Source organism: Protopterus annectens, chromosome 15.part0 (assembly GCF_019279795.1).
Source record: "Protopterus annectens isolate FY-2018-M chromosome 15.part0, PAN1.0, whole genome shotgun sequence".
In the NCBI taxonomy this organism is placed as follows: Eukaryota; Metazoa; Chordata; order Ceratodontiformes; family Protopteridae; genus Protopterus; species Protopterus annectens.
The window spans coordinates 283,250,552-283,262,946 of record NC_056749.1 but is presented as its reverse complement, the minus strand read 5'-3'; the positions used below and the strand labels follow the sequence as shown (position 1 = coordinate 283,262,946).

General features: G+C 35.9%; 1 protein-coding gene across 2 annotated transcripts in view; it reads right to left on the bottom strand.

The window, feature by feature from the left end:
• Positions 1-12,395, bottom strand: part of LOC122789646 (acrosomal protein KIAA1210-like) — an 828,389-nt gene that overhangs the window by 39,620 nt on the left and 776,374 nt on the right. For both annotated transcript variants that reach the window (XM_044057056.1, XM_044057057.1), the window contains exons 10-11: positions 9,484-9,638; positions 2,338-2,440 (exon numbers count right to left, since the gene is read on the bottom strand). In XM_044057056.1, the coding sequence (XP_043912991.1) occupies positions 2,338-2,440; positions 9,484-9,638 (258 nt within the window). The remainder of the gene's footprint in view (positions 1-2,337; positions 2,441-9,483; positions 9,639-12,395) is intronic.

Below are 12,395 nucleotides of genomic sequence, written 5' to 3'. Positions count from 1 at the left end.
TGCTGAATTTAAATTTATGCATAGGCCAGAATATATTGAAATCATCTTTCTTTTAGTAGTCAAAATGTTATATTTCAGGTACATAGTCATTAAACTGGGTGTTTCTTTAATCTACATGTCCTGTTGCACATATCTCATGATTTCCAACTTCTCTCTTAATAGACTGCAGTGTTGTAATCATATGCATGCATGAGTATTTTGTAAAGAGCTTATCTTCCCAGGCCTCCACTGAAAAAGGATTATTCCTAGTTGGACTATCCTTGTAAATCTTCTTCTTTCGTCTTTTCCTGGTAAGGGGTCGCCACAGCAGAACAACGGTCCGCAGAATGACTGGCAGTGGAATTTTATGGTGTCGAGTTGCCAGCCCAGCACCTAACCTTCCACAAGAGGCATGCACACATACACACACACACACACACACACACACACACACACACACACACACACACACACTGCAAGCCAGTTTAGAATGTCCAATTCACCTACAGCATGTCTTTGGGATGTGGGAGGAAACCAAAGTGCCCAGAGGAAACCCATGCACCCGCAGGTAGGACATGCAGACTCTGCACCCCAGCTGAGAATCGAACCAGGGAACCTCTTGCTGTGAAGTGGCAATGCTAACTGCTGCACCACCGTGGCTGCCCTTGGACTATCCTTGTAAATGCTAAATAAAAATGTTATGATGAAGGAAGACAGAGGGACATGAAATAACCTTCTCAATGCTAAAGGGAAAAAAAGACAAAGTCCAAATGTGTACCACTGAAAAAAATAGCTGCATGAGTATGAAATGTTACAATCTGAGGTTACAAGATGGATATGTTTTTACAAAACTGGTGGTGGATGATTAGAACATCCTCCATGAAGGTGTGGCTATGTCAAAAACAGCAATGAAGAACAAGGTGGGACAAAATGTATATGTGTAAATGGGTCCTGTACAATTTACTGAGTGTTCATTTGTTCATAAAGTAAAATGCAGGGAAGATTTTATGAATGTTCATTTTATGGAACATCTGTTTTCCTGAATGCCTGTGTTGCTGAAAGAAACAACTGGGCTTGCATTAGGGGTCAGGGTATGTGTGTGCATGTGTGTGTGTGTGTGTGTGTGTGTGTGTGTGTGTGTGTGTGTGTGTGTGTGTGTGTGTGTGTGTGTGTGTGTGTGTGTGTGTGTGTGTGTGTGTGTGTGTGTGTTTGTGGATTAGGGTTTGAGTATGGCCTATGTAAAGGGAATAAATGTAGTGTTTGTGTGTGAGTGTTTTCAGGTCAGTTATCAGTACGGTAAGGTAAGGGGATAGATATAGTGCTGTATATGTGTATATTTATATGTAGCACATATAAGATATGTTTTGTGTATTGGCAATGTTATAGAAAGGGTTTTTCTAAAGTACGGTGTAGGGTTAGAGGTAGGGCTAGGGTGAGGGTTTGCATACTTTAAAAAAGTGGTGCAGGGAGGACAGAGTGGTAATTTAAAAAACAAAAATAGAAACTCTAAGGTTGCAACCTTCCAAGCATTCAAGCAATGAACCAATTTTATTTTGTATAAAAAATAGGCAGTAAGCATTTTCATTATTTCTAATACCAAGGATCAATTATTTGTTTGGAAACATTTTGTGAGTTTCTAGTTTTGGTTTCTACTTTTTCTGTAGTTCAGAAGATTTGAGCTTCATAGTTTCATTCTGTAAGTTTTTTCTAACCTGCTTGATTTCAGATGAACAAGAAAAAACAAGACATTTTCAACAACCAAACTAACATAATGATTTCTAAGGGCACACATTATTTAGGAAAAAGCAATATCCCCTTACCCTTATAAACATGAATGAATGAAACTAAACAGTTTCTCTAATGAGTGATGAACCCAGTCTTTCTTGCATGGCCAGTTTGGTAGTCTTAAGATATCACTTCATGCACACTCAAAATTACTAACAAATATTTTTTTTCAAGCTCCTAGGAAGCCATTTCACTCATTTAGAGCTCATACAATTGTTAAGGGACTTGTCTGAATGTCCCAAGGTGCTTTTCCAGAAGCAATTACCACTGAAAATGCTGAAAGCTCTAAACGTCAGAATGATGTATACAAGCATAACTGCTTTTTATGATTTTCTTCTGAAAAAAAGGCATTAAAAACTGAGTCTTCACAGAGCGAATTTCTAATTGGTTGTTTGGAGCAGGAATGAAGCATAGGTTAGTAGAGATTTCTAAAATAGACTTGCATGATTTTATTTAATGCAGATTCTATTAATATCTTCAACACTGATAATTCTAGACCAAATTTGCAGATTTCTAATAGACACAGTTTTTAGACATACATGACCCATTTTAGAAATTGTATTTAGTTTTTACCTGCCGCAGCTGAACCGGTTGTGCTCTTATGTTCCATTTCTCTAGTAACAGAAGTAGATGCAAAGTTTCTTCTCTGAATATTTTCTTTCAAAATTGACATTTCCTATAAAAAAATATTCTGCCATCAGTGTTCTGAGTAGATCTGAAGTCAACCAAATATTGTAATGATATGTGCTGAAATATGTGAAGCAACAATTTGTTTCTGTAGGTCATCAACTGCTGAGTCGTAGTGAGTTGCTTTAATCTATAAAATGAGATTATTATGAATATACTTCAGTTCAGTTGATGATATTACAATTGTGCAAAAAGAAAATTTAAAATCCAAAGGCATTACTCAGTAATACATATTAGAATTTTAAAATGTAACACTGGTGTTATTAGCAATCTACAAAGAATAAACATAATTTTAGAATGAGTACAGTAGACTCTCCAGATTACTTTTTTAGTTTAGAAAAATATTTTAGAGTAATGAATTTTTGAAAATCAGGCTAGAATTCATAGACAAATTCCATGCAGTTGAGTAGCATTAATATTTGGTAGTTTGGACTATAAGCTCTAAACCCTTCATATAGCTGATAATTAGCACTGCCCTTACCTCTTAGTTCAAAAATTCTGGATAAAGTCAAAAATAATGTTGGGGGCAAAGGTCCAAAATCAGTGATATATTTTTAAATATTCCTCTTATAGAGTTAGTTGAGAGAATAACAGGTTTTGCATTATCAGACTTTTCCTGAAGGATATGAAATGTCTGTCATTATTTAATTCCATCCTCCATGATTTGTCAGAAAACTTCAAATATTATGAGGACTAGACCAAATATATGAGGTAAAAATCTGGATAGTGTGCAAAACTTCTGGACAGTTGAGAAGTGTGTCCCTCTTCTTGCCGAGCCTTGTGAGTGATGAGTCAGTATGTCTGACAATAATGTCACCTATCATTAAAACTTGTTTTTGCTGCGGTGGTACAGAATGATAGATTTGGAGTGTTTTTTTCTTGTGGTGATTCTTTATATGATAGTTATGCAAGAGGTGGATGAGTGTTCTGATTTTATTTATTTATTTTTTTTTTTGCTGAGACTTAATATCCTTATCTCTAGGAGCCTTTGGGAGTGATTTTTATAGCTTTAGCATAAGACATTTTGGTGTGATTAGCGAAAGATTGTGGTAGAGGTATATGGTGTATTACAGAGTATGTTTTTAAGTGAGAGGGATGCCTCCAGATTATTTACTCTTCTTACAAATGTAATTATTAGTGTTAATAATAAGATTATTATCTGTGTGCATAAAGCAATTTGTATACAGTCTTAAGAGACTAATTGATAAAATGCTGGCAACAGAGGTGAAACTAGCAGACCGACCTTCCATCCTGTCTAGTATTTAGGTATTCAGACAAGTAAAGTAAATGTAGTAGAGGATGTGTGTAATTATGGAAGAATAAACAAAACATACAAAAGGTTCTCCATCGAATGGTACTCTTGTTCTAGATATTGCAGATTTTAAAAGTAAGATGGAAAAGGGGTTAATCTGTTTAGATATTGCACTATGCAATACACAGGCAAGAAGATATGAAAAGGGGTAATTCAGGGGAGGGACTTCCCAGTTTGATCCTCTAGTACTCATTAATATAAGCAGATGAGATAAGATGTGACTGGGTGGAGCTTCTAAAGAACATTTAGTGCAATGAAAGGTAATTCAAGAGCCACTGAAGAACAGCAACACAGGCTGGCTGGCTGGCTGGCTGGGTAGCACTCAGTATTGTTAATCCATCGAATACAGTGGGAGGGTAAAAGTATTTTAATAGTTCAAAGGGAGTGACTTCACAAAATGATACTTTTGTGCCTACTGACAGCAACAATGAAAGAAGAGAGGGAGGGAACTTTGTGGTCAAATTAACATAAGAGTAACAAGAGAGGCACTAGCTTTAAAAACTTAACAAGAGCTAGGTTGGGAGTATAAGGGACAAATGTCCAGCCTCAGTTGGTTAAAGAATAAAACAGTGCAGTTATAGTAAAAATGCTTGAAAAACAGTTCCAGCAACTTTCCTGGTGTAGAGATGCTGATAAAAAATCACTTTATGTTTAAAATAAATCCAAACCAGTGCTCTTCTGTGCAGCTTCAGAATTAGTCCAGTCCAAAGGACAGAACGAAATAGTAGGCTGTGTTATAAACAGCAATTAAATAAAACAAAAGAAACAACCAACAAATGGCTATGCACCAAATTTCCCTGAGATGCTAATGAAGAAAGGATATGCTGTCTTGCAGTTTATGCACACACACACACACACACACACACACACACACACACACACACACACACACACACACACACACAATAAATCCTGTATCACTTATTTCAAGAAATATACACACAGAGATAAAGTTCGTATTAAAAAAACATACATATAAAGATGACTCTCAGGACTTGGTTCAGATTTTAGGCCAGTGCTGAAAATACAAAGTCACTGGAACACAGACGTGTTGCTGGAATTTCATAACATGATTTTGTAAATACTTATCTGCTTTTGGCATTTAGCCTGAATAACCTACTTATTTCAGAAACCTTATTTTACTAGAATATACCTTTTGACCATATGTGTTGCACTAATTTACTTACATTCTATATGTACCCTCCAATCTCATAACAATTATATAATTAAAATACAATTAAACAATTACGCTCATATTTTCAAAATGTTGAACAAAAAACTAAAACTAAAACCAACACTTGCTATCTAAAAATACATCGTTACACACAAACAACTGCTGAAATACACTTAATGAACCACCATATCAATGTAAAATACATAATAAAAACATGATAAAAAGATGATAAATAATATGATAGAAAATATGTTTTACTGAAACACGGACATATATATATATATATATATATATATATATATATATATATATATTAAAAATATTAAAAATGTATATGCATTATGTTTGTATGTTTTATGTGCAAAATAACCTTGAATATGTTTTAATTTTAATAAGCATGATGCCAGTAACTTGTTAAATATTCAGGACTGAAGTTTTAAAAATTTAAAAGTCCCTGTTATTTTGTTCAGCTGTTTGTTCTTATTAATGCATTTGCCTGTTGGAGGTTTGCCCTTAAAGTGTGACCCCCGATTACTCTCCCTGTTTTTTAGAATTGTCTGCAAATAATCAGTTTTTATACAAATGAAAGAAATATACAATTATTTCACTAAAGCTGAGTACAGATAGTTGCCTTCCTCAGGTGTTAAACCGATGAGGTGTCTGCAAGTTATTAGTCTGCTTAGAAACTTATTGTATACTGCAGGATAAACAATGATTTTTTTTTTGCTCAGATCTAGTGCATGACATCCCTATTACACTAAAGAAATATTGGTAATGATATCTGATAATATATATGATACCCCTTCTCTGGGCCAGTAATCAAGGAGCCTGAATCCTCACCACTGACACCAGTGAGGGACGTTCACTTAGATCAACGATGGGTACACACAGTATTTCCAGATGCAGCTGTCTACACCAAGCACATTTTCCCTCAAGAGCACACAGGAAACACACTTAGTCCGGGGTCTGCGTTTACCCCTCTCTCTCTCTCCAGGCCCCCAATAAGTGTCCCCACAAGCACATCTACAGAGTTGAGTCCTCAGCCGAGTGTCCCAGGCAAAGTCCTCCACCACCCTGTCTGTAAAACCAATGCTCTGTGTTCATGCTCCAAGTAGCCCACACACACACACACACACACACACACACACACACACACACACACACACACACCTGGCAAAGGCTGGTACAAATTTACTAGCTATGCCCCTCTGTCCAGACTATAAGGTTATTACTGCCACCAGGAAACTCCAAAGCCAGCTGTTCTAAGGCTCTTACAGGGGTACCCAATTATACTGAGTGAAATTAATATTACTACAAATGGTAGTGTTTGACCAATGCAGTAATGCTTCCAGGAGAGTTCACAGTGTCAACGAATAGATATAAGTATTCTCAAAGGTTAAAACATTCTCTAAAAGACCAGCCACAATGAAAGGTTTAAACGTATTTAATAATAAATAATAAAAGAGCATGAAAATACTAAATATCTATTTACAATAAACACCAGAGTTTCAGTCACAAGAAGTACTAAAAATAACACAGATGGAAAGATTCAGACAGATGCAGAAAAACAATACTTAACTAATCTCACTGTATTTTCCTGACTGATCTAAAGAATTACTATTCTCTGGTTACTTACTAAACCAAGGCAAAATTAAATGGGTGAGTGGTCTTCCTTCTTTGTCAGGTTTCACAAACAGATTGTACTGAGACTTCTGTTTCATCTTGTATTAAAACATAATTTCAGTGCTGGCTTACAGAGTGACATCACATCATCTGGTTATCTAACTTCTGGTTCCCATACTGCCCCTCTTTACTAGAAACTGAACCAGAATCTCACACATATGTGTTACCATGCACACAGATAGAGCTTTGCTAGGATATGTTATAGCATCTGGAAGCCATAAAACCATTTCAACACTTCCGCCCTTCCAGAGTAGCAATGTTTACTGCTAAGAACAATACAGCAGGACTCCTAGGCCTTGTTTTTACAGACATTTTGTCTCTGGCTGCAATCAGAACTGTAAGATACAATGTTTATATCCTACCATATAATTTAAATTCAGACTATTTTTCAAAGTTAGCTGGAATGAGATTAACTTCTTCTCTTCCAGTATCCTCTGTTAAAATATTAATTTCAACAGTTATAATGCAGTCTGACATACAGGTGGAATTCTTTTTTCGGTCCAGCAGGACCCTCTGTTGATACATTTTTTAACAAAAGCAGCTTTATAAATAAAATTTAAACTCAAGTACCTGTACAAATCAGTTTGATATACAAATGACATATAATTATTTACAAAACTCCAGCTAGCTATGCTGGCATATGTTGCACATCCACTGCCCTACTTCTCCTGGCATAGCTGTCAATACCTCACATCATCAAAGTATAATAGAGAGCATTTAAGCTAGAAACTCCGAATATACATCTCTTCTTCTTCTTGTAGTCTTGGGTTTGAGTCCCTTGATTTCCATTTGCATACTCTGATTCTGAAAAAGATTAGCAGGGTAACACCTAAGAAGAAGCTCTTGTGTCTACTAGGTTTACCTAGTTAACAAATAAATTATATCAAAAATAACACCACTGGTAGAGCTAATGCTTCACGATATGAAATAATGTAGATATAATTGTACCTGTATTCTCATGACAGTAAAGGACAAGAGAATATTTCCATGAAGTAAAAGGTCAATAAACTTTTAGGTTCACAAGTAATGATCAGATATAATGTTTTTGGCTGAATCAATGACAAATAAAAAAACATGAAAATATACATTGTACAGTTTAGTTTTATGTATATTGTGCTGTACAGCTTTAAGCATCCATGAGGCTGTCCAAGGAAAATGTCACATAATTAGGATAGTTACAATTTATTCTAAGCAGTACAGTAGAGATCATACCAATGGACTTAGGCAGTACCGTTGCTATGCCCTGCCTTCTCATGGAATCTGGATGCACATGCATCCTTAACCCATAGCTTCCAATGATCCTTGGAGATGTAACTATGCATCCTAAATTACTGCAAACCCTTGTAGGAATGCAATTCTTAAAGTAATATTGATATTTCATAAGATGTTTTGAAAAATGGCATTTGGCTTAAAGAGAAATATAAACTTTTATTGTTGATGAGAGTTGTGCAGCCTACCTAATCATCTTAATATTTAATGGATAAGCTACAAGTCCTACTTATTTAATAACTTGCCTTCCTCCAGTCCTGATGGGCACTGCTTTGGGTGCAGAAGATCAAACTCTGCTCCTGGAAAAAAGACTTTGACTCCTTGGTCCTTTCATTCTGGAAGACACTAGCTGAAATCATTAAGGAGTGCCAGCACCATGGCATACAAGGATAAAAACCCCAACTATGTAGCAGATGACCTGACCTTGACTATCAGCTTGGACACCGGTAAGAGCAGGCAGGGCAGGATGGAAGTGACTGGCCATTGTTGAGCCATCCATGCTTGGGGGGAGGCTGGTAGCTCTGGCTCACCACATGGGTGACTTAGCGAGAACACTTGGTGTTCGTTCCATGGAGCTCAAGGCTAGACAATCCATAACGCCTATACAAGTCACATTGAAAGCCAAAGGGATTAAGTGCACAGAGACATGCTTCCCCTTGGAGGGGAGCATGCACACATCAAAGTAAGGTCACAGGTGCCCAAGTTAACTATTAGGAAGAAGGAATAGGGCTATACCTTTAAACTCCCCTCCTGGGTGTCATGGGTTCCTCTCAACTAGTGATAAGATAGCATGGGCAGTGGCAGTGGGTCAGTGGTCAGCAAGCATAGGCACTACAAAAAGGACATAGAATAAAATATCCAGTTTATCATTTCAAAAGCAGATTGCCCTGTCTGTGATGTTGCCAACCCAAGGTTCAGGAATGAGATTGAAAAGCCTGGGAATTAGCTTGGGCAATGATAGCAAAACATTCAGAGGACATTATGCTTCACTGTTGAGAAGAAAACTGCACAGTATCTGGGCTAAGGCCAGGAGTGCTTCATGCATTTCAGATACACCAGAACACATTAAGAAGCAGGAAGACAACCTTTGGGTGCATACAACAGCCTACCACACCCACCACATACTGCACCAAAGGTAAGGGAGGGACCTTGATGCCCCTGACTGCAGTATGGTGGCACTGCTGATACCCATCCTTTTATCTCCTTGACATCACTACCTTTCTTTTTTCATTTGATATATGTGGAAAATTTGCAATTTGAAGGACTTAGCAAGTCACTGCAAAGTTGCAGAAATAGCTACTCTAAGTTAGGTTGATCATCTTCTTGAAGAGGGAGCAAGGTACTGGTGTGTGTGTGTGTGTGTGTGTGTGTGTGTGTGTGTGTGTGTGTGTGTGTGTGTGTGTGTGTGTGTGTGTGTGTGTGTGTGCCTGTGTCTGTGTGCCTGTGTGTGTGTGTGTGTGTGTGTGTGTGTGTGTGTGTGTGTGTGTGTGTGTGTGTGTGTGTGTGTGTGTGTGTGTGTGTGTGTGTGTGTGTGTGTGTGTGTGTGTGTGTGTCCGCGTACACACATAGATGTATGTAACAATATTAAAGTTACCTGTTGCTGTGTTTCCATTTTTGATAGACGTCTCTCTTCACTTCTTTGTTTCTTGAACAGCTGATGACCTTGGAAATCCTTCTGCTTCTGTTTAGCCATGGATACCCATTCCGGTTCAGGAGATGGAACCTTCACAGTTTTATCTGGAATACGATCTGTCAGTCATGTAAATAATAATTATGAAATGGCATACATTAAAAGTGAAAACTGTTACAATTTATTGCCAAATGCCTGTCAATGTTTAGTGCTAAATCCATAGATCAGAAAAAAGTAACAAAAAAAAATCCAGGAATTAAACATTATTAGCTTTACGTGGATAACTGCAAAACAGAAAAATAACAATGTGAATGTTTCATGAAACAATTTCCCTATTAAAATGTTGTGTTTTTTTGCTGTGATGCAAAAGTTTATAATAATATTGTAGTGTTAATGGTTAGTTTAAAATGTCACAATTGTAAACATAAACAGAAAGTACCGAGAACCCCAAACTGGAAATACACAATGGTAGGTACAAAAAGCTTAAAGTCTGAATTGATGATAATTATCCATGGACAGTGAAGTAATCATAGCAAAATCTTGATGAATTAATTCTAGGTCATTTATTGAACAATGTAATGAATGTATTTTGTAGACATAACAAAACCTTTATATGTTATTTCTAGACTATTTAATAAATAGTTTAATGACTGTATTTTGAATTCATAACAAAATACTGATATGCTAGTTCTTAACCATTTAATGAACAATTTAATGGATGTATATATGTACTTTTGTTAACTTGATTAGTCTTACTAGGTATAGCATATTTTCAGGAATCCCTAAGGTGGTGTTCATAAAGATGAAAATGTGTGTCCAAGTCACCCAGAAAATTAACTGCAGTATGAGGGATACAGGTTGGCAAGAACAAAGACAGAGGCAATGAAAAAGGGTTTTGGTAGAAGTAAAGGACATTGCAGCATTGTGGAAATTTTTAAGTTAATATTCAGTAAGAAAGCATATTTAATAAGGTCATTTAGACAATATAAATGTACATATATTGGAAGAGTATATACATTTCTTGAGAAAAAGTAAATAGAAGTGATTTTTGGAGTGATATGGGTATCAGGACTGAACCCCATTAAAAGGCGTGATTTATAATAACAATAAAAATGGTGATTTGGGGTTGGCAAATTTAGTGGATCATACTGTCGCATTATATTTATTCTGGGTGTTGAATAAAATGAAGTTTGATAAAGAAATACTGATAAATAAGTCACCATTAAAGAGGTATGAACAGTGTAGAGACAATATAAAGTATAATACGTGGAAATAGTGCTTGAGAAAAATGATGCATTAGAATATAAGAAAAAGATTTTGTTGTGTAAATTAGACATTTGGAGGATACTTCAGAAAGGAATAATCGTATAAGGGTACACAGCTTCATGGGTAGATCTATGGCAGAACTCAGAGGAAAAGAAAAGAACTTATAAGTGAGAAGAAAAAATATTTAGAAAAGAAAAGGATTTATAAGAGAGAAGAAAAAATATTTAAACAAACATGGTAAGGCAGGGATTTCTTATGTATGTTAATATCAAGTACGGTGCCTGTAAAAGTACTGATGTCATATAAGATAACTGAAGAAAGGATATGTGCTTTGTGCAATACAGAAGAAACTATATGGAACATTCTTATCAATATAAAAGTGTTAAAAGTTTTTGGAGAAAGGTAATGAAAGGTAATGAAGGTATTTAGCAATGAACACTTACACAGAGTGAATATGAATCCGATATTGTATGGACTGTTTAACACAGAGAATGAACATGAAATTGATAAAACAGAAAAGAAATATATTTGTATGTTCACAATTTATATGGAAGGAAAAATATGAAAATATTTTGTATAAGAAGTGGAAAGCAAAAGTCTTTAAAAATAAGATATTAGTTAAATTTATTTATTTATTTTATTTTTTTATTTTACATTTGTTGATCGGGAGAGTCCAACTGGATTACAAGTCCATTTTCAGTGGAGGTCCGGGGAGAAAAGCTCCAAGAGAACAATTTTTTACAAAACAGACTTTTGACATACAAAATAATGGGAGGAAAGTAAGCAAGGAAATTGTTAACATTATATTGTATGCGGTCATGAGACTGTAAAAATTATTAAATGTGTTAAGTATTTAAATAAATAAAGAATCCCTTATTCTTTTTTCAATTAGCACATGGGATCTTTAATGTCTGCATGAGCTGCTACCACCCAAGATAGATGGGACCTCAGTTTAATGTGTTATCTGAAAGACAGCAGCTCAGAAGTACAGCACACGCACTTATGCTGCACTAAAATGTTAGTATTACAAAATGAATTCATATAGCTGTTGTGAGAAATAAACTCATGACCTTCTGATTTTCTGTCATCGCTGCACTTCTATGTGTGTGTGTTGTCCTATGGATGCGATGTTAAACCAAGATTACATTTGCCTGAGTTGGTGGTAGCTTAGGTGGATGTAAAAGATCCTTTGGCACCTACCGGAAAGAGTAAGGGAAATTTCCTAATACCCTGGCCAAACGTCCCCTAGCAGTATGCATACCATCTCTGGTCTCTCATGAAAAGAAGCCAATAGGCTAGTGGGATTAACCTGGTCAACAAAGGATAAAAAGTAAGACATGCTAAGAAACCTTTATGCACATAAGACCTGAAGGATGTTACTCAAATTTTTAAACATAAATAGGCAGTTAGGAGTATAATTATGCAGTTAGTAGATGCATAGCCAGTAATGCATTTGCTGAACATCTTGCTTCTGCCTGTAATACTTTTAGGTTCAGTGTTACTAGTACTGACAGGGTGATGAATTAAAGATGGTAATACTTCAACAGTGTACCTTATTAAAAAGAAACACTAGATCTGCACTTTAAAATGTTTACTATATATAAGAATAA